Genomic DNA, 22,709 nt, shown 5'->3' on the forward strand with positions numbered 1-22,709 from the left:
TAGCAAACAACTAAGTAACAGTAATAAAGGCAACTCTTAATGTGGAATTGTTTCTTTCAGTTCACGCAAGTGTATTTTTTTCTAAGCAGAGCTGGAGATCAGCTGCATTCTTCTATTCAACATGCTCTCTGAAGCCAATTTAAATTTAAGTTCTTAGTCATACAATGATCTCCTAATGTTGCAGTGTAATGATAGTCTTGCTTGTACTATTGTCTCGATGCATGCAAATGAAGATTAAAATAATGTTATCAACTATTAATGACGCATAACTGTTAAATCTGTAATGCCAACTGTAAAGCCTCAAACAAGCCTTTCTTTCTCCCAACAATAAAGTAATCGGGGCTTAGTTATCATTTTGTGTTCAGTGGTTCATATGTTACGCTAAAAGCTACAACTCATAGCAAAGACTACCACCTACACAGACGACCTAAAATGTAAAAATCTACACAGACCGTGTTTTGATTTGGGAGTAAAAAAAAAAAGTACCACAGTCAGAGCTTTCAGCTAGCTTTTTCAAAAGACAAAAGCTGCTGCGTATATAAGGGTATATAAATGTGAATTTCAAGTAAAATCACCTCTGAAGAGGTAAGCTAGCAAAGTGTACTGATAGGCTATGGTAAGTGGAATTCATAGCAAATCCAGTTACTGAACAACGGACAGGAGCAAAATGTTCATAGAAAAGTCTGTATATAATCTAGACTTTATTAAAAAGCCCGCAAACTTTCTGAATGCTGATGTACCATCCCATCCAATGCACACAGAATGCTGCTCTTGAGAAACCCTAGGAAGCAGTTTTAGTCTTGGTCTTCAGATTACAAAAATGTAAGGTCAGAAATAGGTTGTTTACACAGGCTACCAAGGAGGGTATAGGAACAATTTCCTTACAGCAGAATGGTAAAAATAGAGACTGTCAATTTATACACCATCAGCCTCAATTAAAAACTGAGCTTTGATATGTTCAGAAAGAGGGGAGGAAGACTGAGTTCATATTTCACAGTAAAAAATGTATTAATAAGAAATGAAGATGTAACACTTACTTCTGCTGCCAAAAGATAGGGCAAATCCTTCTCTAATAACAGTGACATTTCCTCAACTGTCAATTTAGGATTTACCAGTGGAATCCAAATCCGAGATCTGGTGGTTGGATGCTTACATTTCTTCTGAAAAAACTGGAGTAGATCAAAGTCCAAGATGAGATGTAAACATATCAATACTCATTTAGCAAACCCAATTTTCAGCCAAATGTGAACCAACAACCAACTGCAAAAAGCCACCATGGTAATTGCCTAATGCTAATGCAAGATGATGAGAATACTGTGCAGTTTTGTTTAAAAGCATGAAGGTGGCAAAAATGATGCAAAAATATGCAAGAATGTGTTCTCAAAGCTCATCTGAGGATTAGATTAGGAAGACAAAGAGTAAGTAATTTATAATGAGGAGTAACATTAGCTAAGCTATGACATGCCACATAAGGCAAAGTTACAAGCCAGGGAAAGGCCACATTCGTGTCTCAGAAAACAAGCTAAAAAAGACTTCCAGATTAAAATAAAAGGTTTGTTTTACCCTGGTGAACCTTTCCCCACAAAAAAACATATCTCTGTTTTCTTGGTCGTTGTTCATAGCCTTTGAGCTAGACAACACCACACTGAAGGGTGACTTGTCTGTGCGAAGTTAATGCTTCCTAGACATGGTATACCCCCAGAAGTAACCCCTAACAAATGGGCCGCAATCTGACAGGCAATGAGTTCAGCCTACTTTCAACAATGTCCTGAACTTACACCCATCACTAGGTTGGGAAGAAAACAATGCTGAAGTAATAACAAATTTAGTGGAAAGGACTGCAGTCAGATGTGCGTCTGCGTGTAGTATTGTTAAGGTGCAGCCTGGCACCGGTGATGGATGGGCTGCTGCGAGCTGACACGCTGCTTAAAAGAAAACCAAAGACAGGAACAGCTACAGGTTAGAACCCAATAGAGAGGAACAGAGAAACTCTGTTCTTGGAGGAAGCTGATCTGTGTTGGGTGGTATTCATCTCACCTAGTTTTAGACCTCCGTAGCGTGTGTGTGTTGTGTTACCATTTCAGAAGTGGCTGGAAGCAGTGACACATTTTGAAGGTTTAAAACCATACGTGAACATACACAAAATGCGGTATTACTAAAGCATCAAGACTTATGCCTTATTTTGTACGTAACCTGTAAAGCACAACCAATCCAACACTTCTCTCCCATCCTCTACACCTGAGACATGGGCTCTGCTTCCCTCACCCCAACCACCGGCTATCACAGTGCTATTGCCTCTCCTCAGCAACATGCTGGTGCAGAGCTAATATACCTAGGGTTTTGGGGAGCCAGGGGCTCCAGGAAGGAGTTATGCCAAGATAGGGCAGCCCATATCCCAAAGGAAGCACAAAAAAATGTTCTCCCTAGCTGCCATGTGGTGGAGAAATCAGGAAAAAAGATCCTACCTCGTCTCACTCTCTCACTTCACTGAAGTCACAGCATGCAAGAGACTACCTCTTCCCCACAAATGACCCACTGGCCCCTTTTCCAAGAGACTTAGTAATATTGTGACTTAAGTACTTTAATACAGCTATTAACATCGTAAAAATATTCCCCTGAGATCAATCACTGCTGAAGGATGGTGACTCACTGCTGCAGAACACCGTGAGAATGCATTCTACCAAGCATCCTCCCTTTGGGAAGACTCAGTTTCTTATAAATAGTGCTAAGCAGCAGAAAAAGATACAATTGTCAGATGAAAAACGTAATTACTGAAAAAACAGCCTAAGACCACCCTAAAACATTCCTGACATTCCTGAAAGGAAATAGTCTGATGTTTCCATGTTTTAATTTATATCCTGTGTTGTCCAATTTTGCAAACTGGGGCTAAAGAGGGTTGAAAAGCTTGAAACAAAAGTGCTTCACTTGATCCAGAACCTTTTTTTTTTACCTTTTCCATGTTACTGGCAGCAACAGTGTTGTGAGTAACCGCAGCTCACAAAGGGCTACCTGACTTTCTGCTGGTGTAAATATGGACAAACAGATCCTTGCGCAAGGTCTGTAATCGTTCTAATTGCAGAGCATTGCACACAGACTTAAAATAAGTTATTCTAATAAAGTGACTAGAATCACTATGGTCCATGCTATAAAGAGCTTAGATTCAGGGATACAGGTCCCTCTGCCTGTGAAAATTCATACCCTCTATTTAACAGCCTATCTTCCTTCATATAGCTGTTTTGAGCACAATGTTATTAGGTGTGTGGCCATTTAACAAACCATTTTCCCATATCTTCTTGAAATTAAGACACTCATATTTTATGATGGCCATCACTTACCAATTCTTTCTATTAATTTTATAAGAAATCATTTTATAGATTTTATAAGAATCAGGTAGAAGCTCAATATTCAGGATACACTTTTCATACAGGTGCACTCAGTTGTGTCTGCCAGCTTCAGTTCCAACTGGATTATTTGCTGCATGAGTTGTTGAGCTATACCTGATCTGAAGACCAACATGACTTTTCAGATTTCTGCCAAGCAGCATTATATTTTTTATGCTTTATCTTGCCCTTTATGTCCACCTTTGACAATACACAGTTGCTGTTTCTGTGCTGTCTCCCAGTTTATAGTACATCACACGTGCAATGCGTAGACATACATTCAATAAGGTTACTCAAATAGGAAGCCTCTCCCTAATAAAATATTTAACATGCATCTATCAGAACAGTAGCTAGTTATCAAATGAGGTGGATATGACTCCCAATAAGCTTGTCTTACTGTCTTGTATTCTTAAAGCTAATAATAGCATTACCAAAACGTCTAAGCGTATTCTTTGGAAAAGAACAAAATAAACAAAATTCCCAGTAGAGGAGAAGGAGGCAAATTTGCATCTGTACAGACAGAGTATATTTATCTATACAGCTTTTGTTGTTAATATTTTTGCTTGTTTAATGATTGATATTTTCAAAGCTTTCTCTCCTTAAAGGATATTTTTTGTCAGGAACATTTAGATTTGGGGTTGAAGATTACTGTTCTATTCTTATAGTGAAATTAACTCCTTTTCTTCAAAGAAAGCTTTTGAAGTGTTTCTTATATATGGTGGAAGTACAGATTGACAGCACAATGATCCTCTTTACTATTCTTATGATCAGCAGCTGTTAACCTATTTTTATCAACAACTTCATTACTCCAAGAAATGCTTTTGCAAAATGTGAATGCAGCTGGTGAGATCATTCCACATGAGCAGTTTTCTCCCCATGAATTTATACAAGCAGGTTCCAAAAATCTCACTTCCAAGAAGCAACCAACCACCAAGCCATCCTCCTTCAACACACAAGGCCTCCTCTTCTTTCCACTCATGCTTTAGGTAAGCAAAACCCACTCATGTCATAGATCAGCATCTCCCAGACACCTTTATGTCATCCGTCTGAGAGCTTCAGCACCCTGCCTAAGGCCTTTGGTGAGCTCCACAACATCCTGGGATGCCACACTGTATACAGAGCCCAAACTAAGTCCTCAGAACTGGTTTTCCCATGTTGGATGCAATCTCAGGTATCTTCGCTTTCAGATTCAGACAGAAAGAATAAAAAGAGCATTTTCTGACTGCAGCAAATACACAGACCAATATCACAACATCAAGGAGGAAAGGATGGAGTTTCCAAAGCAGAAGATGGTATTTGGAGCTCTGTTGCCCTCTGTGTCTCTAGAAGCATGAGCAAGGAAGACCCTGACTTAGCCTTGGTACTCTGACTACTTGCATCTTTTAGACATTCACGATCAGGACCTGCTATGCATCAGGTAAGTCATTATACTGTATGAACCGTGGGCACAGTGCCAAATTATCCCCCAAGAAATACTAAGGAAGGACCAAAAAATACAGTGAAACTCTATTCCTTCAAGTGTAAGAATAAGAGGGATGCTTTGGGCACTTTCAGACTGAGCACTGGAAGCCGTGACAGGGCATGGGAAATCCCATTCCTTGACCTGTGTAAGGAATACAGCTTGGCCTGTCAGCGATTTTATCCTCTCTTCCTCTCTGTATGATCTGCCATATGCTTTCATTTATTGTCTGATGCATCTCTGCTCTATGATCCTAAGAAAGAACTTCAGAATTGAGTAGGTTCTCAACAGATAAATTAATATGGAATAATACAAATTTCTCACAGATACATGTTTTATAAAAATAGCATGCATACTATGGATGAGAAGAGCAAGAAAGCAGAACATTAAATTCACCCAACTATTTTCTAGTTCCCATATGGTGTGTTTTAGCTAGTCATTGTTTCTGTATAGAGCACCAAGAACAAACACTACTTGTGTATGGACTTGATCTTTGTGCAATGTACACATTTACAATTTTAAATTTTTTTTTAATCTAACATGTCTACTGGGCCCATCTTTGATACACCTACCAATAAAACCTGAAGAAGGAGGGTTGGGCTGTATCTTCTCTTTAGTGTTCTCCTGAATGATGTCCCAGAGCTGCCATATAAACTTTGGATGGAGAATGTAAAACGGCTGGTTTGGATTCTTTCTGCGATGCTGTACATAGGGAGTGAACAGATTGTAGTCCGGCTTCTTATACCACTGGGAGGAAGAAAGTAAGAATTTTTTTAATCTTATAGTATCAAATGTGTTTTGAAAGCTACATGAACAACAACGTAAACTAGCTTCATTTGGGTTCTTCAGAACAGAAGCAAAGGTAGCAAAGCTGCCTGCACTGGTGGATGCTTCTCCTAGAATGCCAGTCCTCACTCTGGGCTATTCTGCTTCCTTTCTCCATACAGAGACTCCCAATAAGCAATTAACTGCAGCGGGACGAGCCAACCCCATCTTCCCTTCATAGGCCTGCGTCAAACAGGGGTTCAGAGAGCCTTGACGCAAGGTCCGGGGAGTGAACCTTCCTCTGGAAGTGTCCCTGTCCCTGATGGAGGCAGCAGCAGCACGTGAAGCAGGCTGACGGCAGCCTGCGTAGGAGGCAGGCAGCCTCTGGCATCTGTTGCTAAGGGAGTTCAGCAGATGAAGGTTTACTTTCTACTTTGCAGCCTGCTCAGCTCCGAGCTCCCCCTGCCAAGAACCATCAGATCAACTGGTCCACTGGAGCTGCAGCACCAGCCAAAGCAGAGACTCCCCCAGTGACAACCAGATGGACGCCTGCTGCTCGCACTGAGGGGGTGGACGGTGGGGCACAGATGGCTGTGGGGGAGTGGACACAAAGGGAAGACTGGTGGGGAGGAGGCCTGAGAAATGGGGAATGCACCAAGAGAGATTTTCATTAGGGTGTTGTATTTTGTCTGGGAAGGCAGAAGGGAAGGTGGGAAAAAATGGATGCAATTCTTCACCTTTCCTGATAAAAACTCCTTCTGAAATCTAGCAACGTTCCCTCCTTGGCAAACACATAGAAAACTCATTGTTATGTGAAAATATTGATATTTTATCAAAAAAACCCCATCATCCATCTATCCTAGCATCTCAGAGCAGTTCATTCCAGTACAAGTGCCAGCTAATGAAAAGCTTTTGACCAATAAACCAATTTTGACCAATTCATGCAGAAATAGCATTCCCCACTCCTTAAAGACAGACTTTGGGTTCATTGTGACAAGTGAGAACCAGGAGACTAAATACATTCATTTTCTCCAGTGCTTTCAGACTGATTGGGAAGAAAGGTCCAAGCAGACATCTTACCACATTCAGATTTGCAGAGTAGGGGGCAGGATCCCAGGCTACTAAGATAACATCTTTGTACAAGGAGCTGTCGACAAAGTGATGGTTTGGATTGGTGAGAATCTGCAAACACAGATGCAAAGAATTGCACAGCGTTAAAAGCAAATGGGATCCAAAAAAATGGCAAAATCCTTCTCTAAAATGAACAGTCCTCCCCACACTGCTGTTTGTTCTGCTTTAATTCTGGTCGATTTTAAGCATCTTGTTTTGTTAAAAAAATATATAAAGAAGAGCTTAGCCATAAACAGCACTCATGACAGTTTGAAGTAGCAGTATGCTGAATTACTCTCCATCTGTGAGGGATGTGATGGGACCACTTGAGATGCTGTATAATTGTATATCAACGTTACTGTGTATTCTGGAACTTGAAAATGAAAGCTACAGTATTTCAGACCGCCTGCAGGATCCTCTTCTTAGATACAGAGCAGCTTTCTTTGAAGGGCTACAGCCCCCAAGGATAACGTCTTTCCCTGCACTCCCACCCCCCTTTCTCATTTCAACAGCAAGACAGTCTCATTTCAAGTAACTCTAAAAAGGCAAATTAGACCATGACTGTAAAAGCTGGTATACCTAGAAAAATAATTCCAGGAACATGCACATGATAGGGCTATTTTTGAAGTAGCTGTCATATTGCTGTCATCTACTGCTCTCATATAACTCCCTCCCGCATCTCCTGGTACTCTGCCTGATCCTCCCACCCCACTGGAAGTTTACTCTTTGCTCCTGCTGGCTCATCCTTTCCCGGACCCTCCATGCCTAACCAGATCTCTCTGATCCCTGGTGCATCCAAACTCAGGCAGGGTTGAGCTGAATGATTTCAGCATTGGTTGAAACAGTGTGAATTTGGCTCCAGCTGTTACACTAATCAACATTCCAGACAAATAAATGTGTACTAATTTTCATTTCCCTTTAGGATCCAATGAGCCATATTTGATTATGCATATTTTTCTTCAGAAAAATAATATTGTTGCCATAGCAATATTCTTCCTACCATAAACTTCAAGCTTAATGACTTTCCATCAGCCTTCTACAAGAACAGAATTAGTCCTGCTGCCATCAGCATCCTCAACTCCATTTCTCAGAGCAGTTTTCGCCTGAGAACGTAAACTTCTTTTTTGAGAGAACAGAGTAAACAGACCAAAAGGTCAAGCTTTTAAAAGCTCGGTTCCTCAGTTGTCACACAATGGAGCTCTTACTTGCCTTTCAGTAAGCAAGAGTCCTTTGGAGGTGGTGTCCACACAAATTTCGCTCTTAGTGAGTCTGCATTCATATGTATGAGATGAGTTTCTTCTGGAAGAACAATATCTGTTGTGGCTGCACTGGCTTCCTTCACAGCAGAGAACATGAGGGAAGAAGAAGGCCACAGCAGCCTTTTAATCAACTGAATGCAGGAATTTCCAACAGCGAGGAGGGAAGGAGTAAAGCTGTATGGGTAACCCATCTTCGGTACTGGTAGGGAAAGCAACTTTTATCAAGTGGCCTGTGCAGATTTCACCCCCAGAGAGGGGAAGGCCAGTTTCTCAGCAGGTGGCCAGAGCATCACGAGTGGCCTCTTTGAAAGAGCAGAAAGGCAGTGGGAATAGGAACACTTGTGAGGAAGCTGTGTGAGCTGATTTGGCCTGAACTTTAGCCATGCCTGTGTTTTCTTGAGAGGCCTTGTGGAGAGCAAGCAATGTACAGCGCAGCAGAGAAGACCACGGGACCCTCCATTACCACCCCAGTGGGAGCGTACCACAACAGCTCTGGGAGCCAAGAGGACCCCAGCCTGCCGCCGGGATCAGAGAGCAGCTAATTCAGCCATTTAGTCTCTCTGAATACATTGGGGAGCTAACAAAGCTCAGATCATTCCCTCGAAGCATTTCTCTCTTCTGCTACAGGGAGCCTACTGAGACTAGTCAACTAAATAAAGTTTCTAAACCCTCCTCCTTGCCTGGCACAGGAGTTCAGGCATGGTCAGCACCAGAATGTTTTGGCTAACAGTAAAACAAAGAACAGTCAAAAAAAAGTACCCAACAAACCCCAAAAAGTAAAATAAATGACATTAAGATCAATGTTCTCTGATACACTAATCTCAGCACTAAAGCCAGAGTAAGATATTTCTGCTTTCTTCCCCTGAGCAAAAGAAAGTGGGCATATTTAACCCAGATCACTTCAACGGTCCAGTCTGTCCTGCGGCCTCACAAAGAGCTACAAAACAAGTGTGAAGGGAATGCCAGTGAACAGTCCTCTCTGTGGTAGCAAAGAACTTTAACTTGTACACACAGAGAACACACCCACCAAGGATGGACTTTGCATGGGCAGTCACTCAAAGAAAAAGAAGAAAAACCAAATTGATAAGAACTACGATAAATGCAAATTTTGCTCTCATTCAGCAAGAATCAGTATGTATAGAGCATGCTACATGGCCAACCATACTACTGGTGTTGATTAAGTAAACTTGCCACTTCAGTATGTCATAAAATCTCACAGTAATTCTGTTGTTGCTTTTGGGCTGCATTTCATAAAGAGGAAAGACGCTTGGTTTGCCCAAGACCAGAGCTCAGGCAAGTTTTTTCAAAACTGAAAAACCACTCTCAACCATAAGGTGTCACTGTAGCTCAATGCACAACTATTTGTTGACACCCATATACAGAAAATCCCATTTTCTGTTTCCATTCAGACAAACAAACTCACCTGATGTGTAATATCCAGCGTACATTAAAGTTTTTTACTAGTTCATTCCAAATTTTTAAAGAACGATGACTTGCCTAAAGTTATATATTAAGACAACTCAGTTCCCATTTCTTTCGCCTTCCAGCAAGGAAATAATTGGGGAAATGGAGAATATGAGGAAAGAGCTTTGGAATCCCCACAGCCTGGGCTTTGTGAAGATCCCAGAGGCATTGCGGTGAAGGCCTTCTGTACTGCCAACTCTGGCATCCTGCAGAGCCTTTACAGATGTAGGTCACATGAAAAACCTTACAAACCAATTCTTTAAAACAAGGCTATCAAGTAACTATGCAATCACTCTACAGCAACAGCAGCATGAACGTCCCTGTGAGGGAGAACTTTTACCTGCTCTACGTCGTGACTGTTAAATCACTACCTATTTCCCAGATTACCCAACACTTTCTCAGAAGTTATTAATTTAATGTCATATTGTACAGAAGTGACACTGACTTGAATTCACAAAAGGAAGATCTTACCTGAGAGTTAATGATCCGCATGGTTGTTTTATTTCCAACATCTTTTTCATAGCCACGTGTTGGAGCAGAATTAAATCTTAGAACAGCATCATGAGAATCTAGGAGCATAAATGAGGGGGTAATTTGTTTTTCTTAGTAATATAGAACAGAAAAATAGAACAAATGATCTAAACTAAGATAAAACTTACACATTTCTCCTAATCTTGATATTCTAAGGATGATAAACATTCCACTATGCTCAAACAAAAATCCTCTTGCATCTGTCATATGTTATTAACATTATTAAAATCTACCAGAAAAAAGTTCAGCATCATCTATTAATTTAGCTTGCAATACTGAAATATTTCTCTTAATTGGATAAACTTAGTGTGGCAAGGTTATTAGTACACCCAGTACACACAATTGCTTGCTATTTCTATTGCAAAATTTACAAAGAATTACTCCATGCAAAAGCATGTTAATTGCAAGGATATCTAATTGCACATTTGAATGAGTAACAATGCTTAACTATAAGCTTGTGCTTCACAGTATTTTATGATACCTGAAAATCTCAGACTACCCCAAACCTACTAATCATACCCTGTACTTATTCTCAAGGTCAGTACAAGTCTTAAATAGTCTCTGTAAAGAAGTCAGCCCACAAACCTGCTCACACAGAAACGTGAGGATCCCTTGGTAGCAAAGATCTAACAGAGCTGAACTGTCAAAGTTTCCCCACAAGCTGGTGACCTCGGAGTCATGCAGAATAGAAAGCAGCTATAGGTCAAGTATGGGTCAAGGGTAGATGCTGTGTGCAAGGCTCCGCTGGATAAAAGATAATCACCCTCCCAATGCTTCTTTTAAGGGGATCTCAAAGCCCAAAAGGTGTGAGGGAGAGTACAACATTATATCTGTTGTCCAGAAACATACTGTTCCTGTCAATAGCCCCCTCTTTGGTCTACTTTTAACCCTTCCATCAATGGAAGCAGAGAATATGACTCAGGCCAAAATGGACTTGTAATGCCTTAACCCATAGGTAGTTTATACAGCTGTTTATCTTGTCATTTAAAATGTGGTTATCTGTACCTCAAAAATGGAAGAGGCAGAAGTTTCCGAAGATAACCAACATGCTTCAATGGAGTTCAGGCCTAATCCTATCAAACTGGGATCTTCCGTCCTTTCACACCTTCACTGCGCACTTCTTGTACTCCAGAAAAGAAAACGTGTGACATGAAGCCAGCAGTCCAATCTCAGCTGTACTTGCTTGCTGTAACATGTTGTGTCCAACTCCTCAGAATCTAAGGAGTGAAGGCTTTTTCTATGTCCCTATGCAGGGACAACCCTAGCCTCAACACCTAGCCTTCATCTGCCTAAACATAAGCATCTTGATCATGTAGGAGCTAGAGGTCATGAAGTCAATAGAAGCTGCAGGTACTCCACATTTTTGGAAAAGGAAAAGAAAAACAGAGGTCCTTTATAATTGAAACCTGCTTATGAATTTAAGAACCTAAATTTGGACCTGCATTTGACAACTTTTTGACAACCTGTTGACTGAGAACTGGGAATTGGGTCGGGAAATAGGAATTGTATGGTTCGCAACTTAACTGAGAGAGTGTGCTCTATTTCCAACATGACCCATTCTAGTTCTTTGTATTAAGACCAAAAACCTTTCCTTCACCATAAAATATATGATGAAGATGCAGCTTAACACTGATAATAGCTGGTTTTAACTCAACCGATTTTAATCTTATTCAGTATTTGGAGATAATAATTTTAAAGATCTAAAAAGTTTGGGGTTTGATCACAGATCCCCGTTACTTCCTGGTGATGCCAAAATATTGGGTCTCCCATTGAACAGCATGACCACGATGGGAGTGTTCGCTGTACTTGCACAGTATTTCCATACCTATTTTCATTCCAAACCAATCAGAGGGGTGAGGGGGAGGAGGGCAAAAGGCAGAACACAAATTAACATTCCTGCCTGCGTTTCTAAAAGGATCACAGAAGAGGGAGCTAAAGGCCTATGAAGGGAAAGGTCCTCCGCTGCTGATTTCCTACACCTTTTCTTCTTTGGGAAGGATAAATAGTAAAAGCCTTTTGCCTGCAGCAACTTCATCAACCAAGGCTGTACAGCCCATGGCCCAAAAACCAGACCTCATGCATGGAGTGTTTTTCCACACTCCCTAATGATGCTGACTTTGCTGTGCCTCTGTGGACTTGGAACGAGTCAGCACGAGTGCCAGGCTGATTCCACAGAGCAGCACCACTGGCCACCCATGGAGCCTCCAAAATAGAAGGTTTGCTGGCATGTTCAACCAAGAGCTGTAGCCCTAGTGCCAGCTCTGGGAGAGGACAGTCTTCTCCTACAGCTGTGCATGCACAGGGAAAAAGACCATCTTGTACAGTTTGATCTTTCTCTTCCTTGTCAGACTCTTCTCACTTTTTCAAGGACTAGAGGGGAGGTGGAATGGCATGGCCAAGAGCTCAGCTGTACCGCATACTACCCGGACTCTGCAGGGGAAGCGTAATTTCTTCCCCATGGGAATAATACAACAGATGCTGGAGCTTCCATCTTCCACTGTAAGTGGGAAACACTGGCACAGTGTCTCCAGTATATCAGCACTTCGCAGGAGATGCACTGACCACTAAGACCCATAGGTTTGCACTAGGTCCTTCTGGTATGGCTGTAAGCAGTCAGTTGGTCCCCCCATAGTTCTGGGCCAAATTCTCTGCTCAGTAACAAGTACCTGCCCATGACCTGGAAGACACTGGAAGAAAAAACCTTCTGTGACTCCTGCTGCCCCACACTTTCCTGTAAAACAGGTAGGAGGAGATGTGAAACTTCTGCATAGGCCTTACCAAACAGCAACTCCTCCCTTCAGGCAGCATCAGATGACAATTTCCCAATTAAATCGAAAGCTCTTCCTCAGAGATTGGCATAAGCTTTCTGTGCCCAGAGTGTTCCCGAGAAAAGGGGTACACACAGGAGTATACGGGCTCCAGGTACCACGTCAAGCACCAAAGTCCACACTTGGGCTGCACCTGAGTGTGCAAATATGTCACGATGCATGCTGTAATATGTAATTATGTAAATATATCACAATGTGCTATGGATCCTCCAGTACAGCACTAATCTGTACTGGTGTAAACCAGTTGTACTGGGGAACACTGACAGAAGATTTCGTTTCAGTCAAGGATAACACATTAGAGAAGGGAGGCACTGTTAAGCTTTTTCACCCCAAAGATTTCTAAATCAGTTGGGCTTCCTGTGGAATTGGGTGTTACCCTGGTGTGATTTTAGCTGCAGGCCAGCCAGGCACCCGTGCTGTGCTGGAAGCCTATTAGAGTAGTTCGATAATGATAGCAGCTCTAATATATCCCAGAGATTTAAAGGAAACCCATCTGTGTCAAAGAGATGATACAGTGCAATGAAGCAGGTATTGGGATGTGAAGTCCTGGAAGATGGGAGGATTAATGAGTGCACATCAAAAGGTTTTTATAGAGAGCTGAAGGAAATAACTCTTCCTGCTCCAGAAGCAAGTTTGAGACATACATTTCATCCTTCTTTCAGCACTTTTAGCATACCGCACATGTAATACTAAAAAGAAGAACTACTGAGATGTTAACACAAGTAGTAACACTCGTTTGTGAAAAGAAAAGATAAAACTGACCTGGATTAGTTTTATGGCTCCGCAATCCTTTTCTGAATAGCTACCACAAAACTCCACCTTGAAGTGGTGAATTCTGCGTGTCATTAACATCTCAGCACCTGCAACCTTACTGACTCAGTGCAGCAATGGAAAAGAACAATGGGAGGAGATACTTCAACTCATTTAAATTCAGTCTTGGAAAAGAGGTCAGGGGACTTGACCTCAGTGGATGAGGCTGCTCAAGGGTCTGAATTCTCTCTGTCTGTGAACTCTAAACATGCAAGGGATGAAGAGGATGCTCTGCTGCTTCTTGGCATGGAGACAAAGTACAGCCTGGGATAGCAACACCACATGCAGTTTCTCTATGAGCCACGGCAAAATATGGACAGGTACAACACAGCTTTGCAGAATAAAACCTGAACTTGGCTCTAATCTGCTGAAGAAATAAACACATGTTGCAGCAAAATGTCAAATATGGCAGATTTGATGAAACCAGTGCCTCCTTTATACTACAAGCTATAATATGATAAGAAGGCATGATGGTTTTCTTTAAATCAAATTATGACTTCAGGCCTGATTTTCCTTTCAGTTATATTGTCCTGAAAGGGAACAGCTTCACTGAAGTCCATAAGCTCACACTCATGTAACACTGGTGAGAGAGAACAACCAGGCTGTACAGACCTATGCTTGAGAAGAATGGACCTTTTGAAAGACAAACATGAATACACACATGTACATATATATGCACATGGATAGATGCATTTCACCCACCTATTTCATCCCCTAGAGAGGAGTTCAGTATTGCACCAGCAGACATAACTACAGCACAGCTCCCAAAACCATGTGTATACAATTTGCCCAGTGGAATTTGGGGAACGTGCTTTTCCCATCCAAGAGTGGAGAAGGGAGCCTCCTTGCCATCTATTGTTTTCACATTCACCCTTTCTTTTAGCTCGCAAAATAGCTGGTCTCCTGTCAACTTGGAGTTTCGTTTCCCCTTGAACCGCACCCCATGCTTATTGGTGCTCAAATAATCTTTCATCGCCTTCTGCAGTCGAGGGTTTAGCATCTTGGAAGAGACATCCCCTTTCCAGAGCTTGTAAAGAAAGGATTTCGACATTGTGGAATATAGCCCATCCCAGTCATCAGATTCATCAAGCATCTGGCTTCTCCTGTGCTTTGTGCTCCTTCTCCTCATTCTTCTCTGATGGCTCCAGTCATTCTGTAAAATATTTACTTTTGGATTATCCTCATCGGCTGAGATGAATTTTGCTATCTCTTGAAGGTGGTTGTGCGACCGAGGCTGACCAGCAGCAAATAAATAATCGTCATTCACTTGGTAGAAAGCACTTTTTGATTTTCTTCCTACCTGGGATGGAAAAAACTCATCTTCATTTCTAAAGGCATCTTCCAAATCAGTCCATTTCTTAATACTTCCAGTTCCCGATTTAAATGTACCTAAGAGATCTTCATTGAGAAGTACCTCATTCCCTTCAATGGTTTCGGAGAATGACGGATCATGTATGGCTCCCATGATGACTCTCTGCTTGCCCTGAAGGGGCAGAAGCCTCTTAGTTTCGATGTAAGAAAAGGAACTGGGAACTGGTTCAGCAGTGTTGCTATCTGTAAAATAGATGAATATCACCAGAAAAAGCAGACCCCATGCAAAGATCCCAAACAGCATGAGTTGTTTCCATTGCTTCAAGTTAGGTTTCATGGCAATGCCTTTACCAGCTCCTCTTTGCCTTGAAGTATTGGTGAAGGAAAATGAAACCTGGAAAGAACATCAAATATTAATCAAGAATGGTTCTAAAACCAGACACAATTCAGAAATATCTTAACACGCTTTGATAGAAGGTGCAGATTTAATCTCCAAGCTGTAGCACGGAGGATTCAGAAGCAGAAACAAACTCCAGAGCCTGCAGACACTGTAGGAGTGACACACTTTGGCTGTAACCACACAGTGACAGCTGCTAGCTACAAAAGAAGCTGGTGGCCAGTTTCTACAGTAACACTGGATCCTGCCTTCAGGGAGATCATGTGCCTGCCTGCTTCTGCTATACTGAGCGTAGCATTAAGAGAGCAAAAGCAAAACCCATGCCTGGCTGTATGCACAGTGGGGACAATGTTAGCTGTCTTCTCTTTTGCCATTGAAAGTCCTTAGGCAGTGGGACTGTGAGCAAGCTTGTCCCCACAGGGACCAGGCAGGGACCACAAACTCTCAGCTGGACAGCCGTCCTCTGCCCACAGCCTGGAAAGGATGGTGCTCTGTGGGTATCATCAAGGGGGAACAGGGGAGAGCAACACACGAGCGGGTCAGAGGGGAACCTTTTCTTTTCCTCAGCTGGTGTGAACAGGCACAGCATCAGTGGGCCACATCATTTGCTGCCCAGGATCAGGCCCAAATAAGAGCGACTGTTGTACCTCTGCTATGGATACTGCACATGCACTGAGGTGGCATGAAGGAGTTCTGCACATCAAGGCGTGAGGAGTTTGCGTTTTCCAAAAAGGGGGATGGGTGGCACAACTAACTAAATACATGCCTTTAGGATAGAGATTTACATAAAGGGGGTGGGTTGGGAATGTCAGACCTAGACTTGGAAATCTCTATTAATACCTGGGGATTTTGGACAGCTTGTTCATTTTTGGAGGGATGCATGGTCCAAAATAAAATAAAGTCTGACTGAGGGGGCTGTGTTCCAAGGAAAATACACTAGCACACTGCTGGACCATCACGCACACTATGTACTTACACGAACTCACTTGCTTAATCAAGTGGTGTAGGCATCGGCGGCAAAGCTGGCTGAAGAAAGTCCAGCCCTCCCCTATCATAAACCTTATCATTCACCTCCCTGCACCATAGTCATTGTCAGCCTCAGTTGCTACACTGCAGTGTAATTCAGTGTACTACTTAGTGACAGTTCGCTTACCTGATCAGGATTAAAAATAAGCCCCTTCTTCTGGAGTTTTTCTAACCCCATTTGTTTCAACGACCGCTTAATGGTGGGACTTAAGAGCCACTTGTACCAGCCAGCTGTGACCAGAAAGGGGAACGGGAGTGGGGGCAGGCTTGGATTTCATTAACAGTCTGCGCCTCAGGAGCCACTATCTCATCACATCGCATCCGAACAGCACACACAGCTTACACACCTCTGATAACACACTGCCTGCTTACACCTGACCATCAGGAGGGACCAAAAACGCAGTCACCATACGCTATCACCTTTCTGCAAGCTGCTAAAGCACATCAAAGCTAAGTGCAAAGTTTAGACCAAAGGTGTAACTAAGGCTGTGTTTTCACATCAAAAAGAAACCAGCAGTAAGGTGTAAGGCGTTCCCCACTCTGTCCCTCATTCCTGCACCATGCCCCCACCGCTGCCAACACCCCTGTCTATGGGGCTCGCATATTACAAACTGGACCAGTAAACTGATACAGCAGGGGTTTAGCGTGGGGAAATATAAGTTAGAGGATTTGTTTCGTTTGGTCTGGTTTGGGTTTTTTAAACCGGGTCAGCTCCTTTATCCACTTCAGTGTGGTCACACATCCAGTTGTTTCAGCACAAATGAGGAGATTGCCTACCACAATGCAGAGGCGAGAACAAACCGCAGGTGGTATTAGCAGGGATACTTGAGGCTAGCATTTCTGCTGACCTCCCGGGAATGCGAGGCCACAGCATTACATTTCCAAACACAGTCTATTTTAATGATCTAGACAAAGCCTAGAACATTAAAAAAGCAAGACTTGAGGCACATCCAAACAGAGAGAGGATTCATAATGTCACACTTGGATGACCAAATTTCATTGCAAACACATTCATTTCTATTAAACTGAAGAAAAAAAAAATCATGAGTGCGATAACCCTGTGCTCCACACACGTTTGGCTTGGCTCACACAAACCACATGGAAAAAAGCTATTACTCCAACTGACCCATTTCCTACTTGCACTCTGCTGCTGCAAGATTGCTCTCTGCAGCACCCCGAGGCTCCCCGCCCCCCGCCCCCTTCCAATTTTAAATCACTGCAGGCAATGTCCTGTGGGAGTCGGCTTACAGTATATGACTGTTGTGCAACTTAGGTCTGCCCTGAAGTTATTGCAACCTGCCCACTCATCAGTGTTCAGATGGTTTGCATTTTTAAATCAGCATTCTTCGCCTGTCTGAACTGCTTTCATCCCTTTTTATCATTTTCCCTGCTGTGTTTCCCCAGCACTTTTCAACACGTGGCTTCCAAACTACTGTGTAAGTTAGTCTTTGCTCAGTCAGATACTTCTCCTGCTGAATATATATTTCTTACAGGATCCACAAAGGAAGCATCTTGCAGAATCTTTTTAACAGACAAGCTTGCAGGAAGTCGAAGCTATAAAGGAAGAGGTCACCAATATTTTCCACTGAGTCACGCAACAAGTCCAAACACAATTTAAACATAATCCATAACAAAATCTTATGCTTTTTTCCCAGTTTTGTTGAAGTTGGCAAGAAACAGAAAGGGTTTAGTCTTAATTCAGGTGTAAGACTATTGAAGTTTCTAATTGTCTGTGATCGCATGTGCTTGGTGCAGCAGACTGCCTCAGCATGAAGAATTAGTCTGGACTCCTAAATTTGATATTCATATTCAGGTTACAATCTGAAAAAGGAATGAGTTGCATCATTAATTATTTTTAAATCAAAGTGAATTAATTTTTTTTCCCCTAACACTTATAAGGTCATAAAAGCACACTTGTATTTGTCGACACGCACATGTGAGCATGCACATAATTACCTTTTTCATGCAGCAAAAAATTATTTATGTAAGACAAAAAAATCAGCATACAGCAGTATATCTGTCAACACTGCAAGCAAAAGGAGAGGCACCAGTGAGAATTAAATCCGAAAACTTTACACATTAACTACTGCAGAAGCTTATCTACAATCCCTTGTTGCAAGTGGGGCCTCAAAAAGGATACTCAAATCTCTTGAAGACCGGAGCTATGCAGGCAAATCTCTGTGCTGCTTTAATGTTTTTTGCTCACAAGAAAAGCCTTGTCCTCCAGCAGTACAGCTGAGCTGGAAGCGAATTCAAGGTCATTACTGTATTAGTTGCAAGAGGACCCCTACAACCTCACAGGATCTTGAAGGCTGTGTGTGGAAAGCTGCAGTAAGTCCAGAGAAATATCAGTTTATCTTATCTCCCTTTGCACTAAATATCCAGTCCCTTCTCCGTCAGCCCCTGCGGCTTCTCACACCTCACAATCCCCAGTTATGGGAATGTCTGGGAGGAGAGGGTAGCCCCTCCACACGCTCCCCACCCCTGGCTGGCAGCAGACCCCTCTGCTGCTCATGGGGGAATCTCCCTTGGTACCACCTGGGGATGCGCCCGGGCTCATACCCTGTGTTCCTGAAGGAAGCTCAACTCAATTGCGAAGAGAAAAACATTTGTGTAGGAAACCAGAAATGATGATTGTAATTAATTATACTGGCTAAATAAAGAAAAACAGGTGGGCTTATAGGTGTAATTATTGAATTCCACTGGATGCTTCAGAAAGAAACTTACATCTCTTTTTTCTATGCTCAGCGTACAGCTTTCAAGCTGTCAAAGCAATTCTATACAAATTTTAAAATTAATGTTGCTTATTGTCTCCAACTTCACCACCCCTGCCATAGTCATCCTCCCTACTTACAAACAATGAGACCGCTGGAGTCAAAGCTCCAGCTAAGGACGACCAGAGGAACAAGTCTGTACCTGGGGAAAGCCCCCAAGACTTAACCCAACCCAGGTTCCTGTTGAGCAGAAGTAATAAAGCTGTTTGCCCCAGTAGCTGATGATCTCATTTTGCTACGTATCTCCTGTCTGATGGGCTCTTTCAATCATTAACTGATTTAAGCTCCAACTAACACATGGAGAGGGGCTTTTTTCTAACCCAGGCTGGTTGTTTGCATGAAAGCCATGGAAAGCATGGGGCAGTGAAGTGGGCAGAAAGGGGAGACTTACTTATTTGCTTAATAGAAGCACTAGCAGCAGCTATGAAGAAGAAAGGCAAACCCCAAGGGTATCTTTGAAGCATCTCGGGAAATAAAGCTAATTCCCCAGTGGAAATTAAAGACTGATTTTCCAAAATCGGCACCCATTTATGGGAAATTTCACTTTGTTATGCTAAGATGCAAGAAACCAATGTGTTCCCCCTCCCCTTATATAGCCCATTGTTTTGCAACAAGGCGCACTTTTAATTTTTCTAAAGAAGGCCTCCTGACTATTTCTTAAATGAGAAGAGATGGATGAGGGACATCTTTTTTTTATTCCTTTGAAACATTTCTCCCTTTCAACACTGTCTATTGTTAAATTAATTTGTACAGACCCCGGCAGCTCAGAGGTCAGGATAGTTCAAGTTGATGTTCTAAGCTGTGCACTGTTATGTTAAATAGGGTTTTTCTTAGCTGCAGCTTTGTAGAGAGAAGGTCACCTCGGGGTTATTTGGGGTAGCAAATGTTAGCTGTGGGCAACCATTCCCAAAGGGCTGAGAATCAGACCAGGGTTTATTTGATGGAAAGCTTAGGCGGCCTGAACAGATAGCAAATGCTCCTTTAGTTTGCTTCATCTCTTAGTCAGCTAATTCCAGGGTATTAAGAAACCTCTGGCATAGGGCAAGACAGCTGGAGGCTGCATTTCCAGGGTGGGGAAACACACTCATCCTCTGATGTGGGAAGTGCCAAATTGGTTTTAGCATTATCACATCATTTCTGCAGAGCAAGCCATACAGTAGGCAGCAACAGACAGGCAAGCCTGTGGGGAGTGGTGACTGCCAAAAGATGTATATTAGTCTGTTGATGGCCTGGGCACTTGTCTTATTGGCTGTGATTAGGCCTCCTAATTAATTAATCTCTTTTGGATAACTTCCTTGTTAGTCCCAATAAATCTGGCTCCTTCCTTCAACGTTATTTTCAGAGGAGTCAAGCTGCATTCAGTATTATTTGTGGCAACATAAGAAAATCTCTTCTGAAACAAAGAAACATCCAAACCACTCAGAAGTAGGATTTTCTTTCTTCTTTTCTCACTATTTCTCAGTGCCTTTTTAACCTACATTTAGTTATCTTCTTAGGCAAGATTCCTTGGGAGGTATGGAAACGATGGTATTGCTGACCTGAATCACCCGTTAAATGGGAGCCAAGCCTCCCAAGCCAGGGCATCTGGAAAGCAGAGTCTCCATTCTTGTTTGCTGCTGGGGATGCAGGCAGGCAGTGTGCCTGTTCACAAGGTCCTCTGACAAAACCTAGGATTACAAGTTAAAGGGTGCAGGGGTGGAGTGGCTTTTTTTTATTATTATTTTTACTAATGACCCATTTCCAGGAGCTCAGGCTGTAAGAAAATTACCAAATATAGTGAGACTTGCAGTAAAACTCTCTCAAGCTGGCAACCCGGCAGCTGGAGAAATGCTCAGCGGGGTTTCTGCCAAGGAACGTGTCCTAGATTATTCTGTAGGAGCATGGGGGCTTAGATGCAGAAATCTCCGGGTTTTAGTGGGAGGTCAAAGCTATGTTCTATGCATCTGATACCCACTCTCCACACTCCATCATCACGTTCAAACTGCCTGGCACTGCAGCCAGCTATCACTTTCCTAGAGCCCACAGTGCCGCCTCCACAACCCAGAGACCACATACAGGTTATGTGAGTGTGGGCTGACAGGAGGGAAGTAAAAATAGCCATACCAGCTCTTAGCCTTCACATGCAGACTTTCCCACTGCCAATGGAAATGTTCATCACAGCATCGAGGGCCAGGGAAAACTTGGCTTTGCAGTGACTGATTGCACCTCTCAGGTCAACCTCCATCTACCCAACTTGCAGCACCTTTTCTCACGAGCCATGACAGCGGCTCTCACTCTGATGCGCACTGAGATTCAAGACTCCTGTGAGAATTTCCTCCCACATTTCAGCTCAGGGGAGACAACGTAACCTCTTTGTCTTTTACGGACTGGTTATGAGCTGACCACAGTCTTGTTATCGTAACTGAGGGTTTCTATAGAAATGTACTAAGTATCACTGCATGTGAAATTCAGAACAACTTCAGTGTAAATCGCTTCCAGACTTTTCAATCAAAACTACAAAGGGGCAGAAGTGTCACACAGTTGTGCTGAAAATAAGCAATTTTCACAACATAACTCAAATCAGCCCCTACAGCCTCTCAAGGAGCCCCTCACATATCCATGTACTACCTGCACTCAGCCTTACTTACTTCTGACCCCCCTTTTTTTTCCCTGTTGCCATACCTTTGCTGTGTCCTGGCCCTGTTCACAGTGAGATGCACAGGTTCAAGGCTGCTTCGAATTGTGGCAAATGTCAGCAGCGCTTGGTTCCACCACGGGACATGGGTGCAGAAACCACCACTTGGGCCATTGTCCCTCACACGTCCTCACCCACAGTAAAGAAGCAGTTAAGGTATCTTTTCTGCTGTTGCAGAACTACTAGCTGGTGTGGACAGTTTTCGGTCATATTTCAGCTGCCATAGCACTGTGTCTTGATCCAAGCACCATGAAAAAAAACAAAAAAACCCCCCTTTTATCTTCATCAGTATAAAACCACTGCAAATATCCAAAGAGCGCAAGTCACTTTTCCAAAGTGAAATTCAGTATGCCACTGGATAATCACGGAGGGATCCAGCTTTGTACAAACACCACGCCAGCCGGCTACCCCCTTCCACCTCAGAAGTTCCTCTTCCCAGGCAAAGCCTTGTGGATCAGGCCACAGAGATGCACGCAGTTTTTTCTGCGCTATCTTTGTGCATCTCTGCTCCCCGTCACAAACTGCAGGTTGTAGAGCAGCATTAGGGTCCTGGAAAGCCAAACATCGCGCTTTTGTACAAGGTGTGCAGGCCGAAATGGCAAGTTGGCTGTGGGTAAAAGCCAAGTGTGGAAACAAGGCGATCGGACTGATGGCCATCACTTACTTGCGCATCCTCTGTTCATACATAACCACCTTATTCATACTTTTATTAATGGGGTACACAGTTTTATGGCTGAGGTGAGGTCGATGAGGAGGAAGCAAGTACACTGATGACAGGGAAGAAGAAAGGGCTGGGGGGAGCTGGGAGGAGGCTGAGCCGGGCGGGAAGGAAGCCCGGCTGCAGGGCAGGAAGGCAGGGGTGAGCAGCAGAGAAACTGAGAAGAAACTATGCCTAGTGACAGAGCTAGTGACAGAGCAAAA

The 22,709-nt window shown here is 42.9% G+C and overlaps 1 protein-coding gene and 1 long non-coding RNA gene across 2 annotated transcripts in view; one reads left to right on the forward strand and one right to left on the reverse strand.

Annotated features, from left to right (window-relative positions):
• The window catches only part of ST6GAL2 (ST6 beta-galactoside alpha-2,6-sialyltransferase 2), a 51,199-nt gene that overhangs the window by 10,267 nt on the left and 18,223 nt on the right, over positions 1-22,709 (reverse strand). The window contains exons 2-5 of the mRNA XM_069770159.1: positions 14,309-15,311; positions 9,909-10,006; positions 6,685-6,786; positions 5,412-5,586 (exon numbers count right to left, since the gene is read on the reverse strand). Coding sequence (XP_069626260.1) covers positions 5,412-5,586; positions 6,685-6,786; positions 9,909-10,006; positions 14,309-15,254 — 1,321 coding nt within the window. The 5' untranslated portion in view covers positions 15,255-15,311. The remainder of the gene's footprint in view (positions 1-5,411; positions 5,587-6,684; positions 6,787-9,908; positions 10,007-14,308; positions 15,312-22,709) is intronic.
• LOC138681899 (uncharacterized) lies at positions 4,495-6,550 on the forward strand. Its single transcript, XR_011322107.1, has 3 exons — positions 4,495-4,797; positions 5,427-5,600; positions 6,045-6,550. It is a non-coding gene; the product is annotated as an uncharacterized lncRNA (long non-coding RNA).

This window comes from Haliaeetus albicilla, chromosome 25, assembly GCF_947461875.1.
Source record: "Haliaeetus albicilla chromosome 25, bHalAlb1.1, whole genome shotgun sequence".
Lineage (NCBI taxonomy): Eukaryota > Metazoa > Chordata > Aves > Accipitriformes > Accipitridae > Haliaeetus > Haliaeetus albicilla.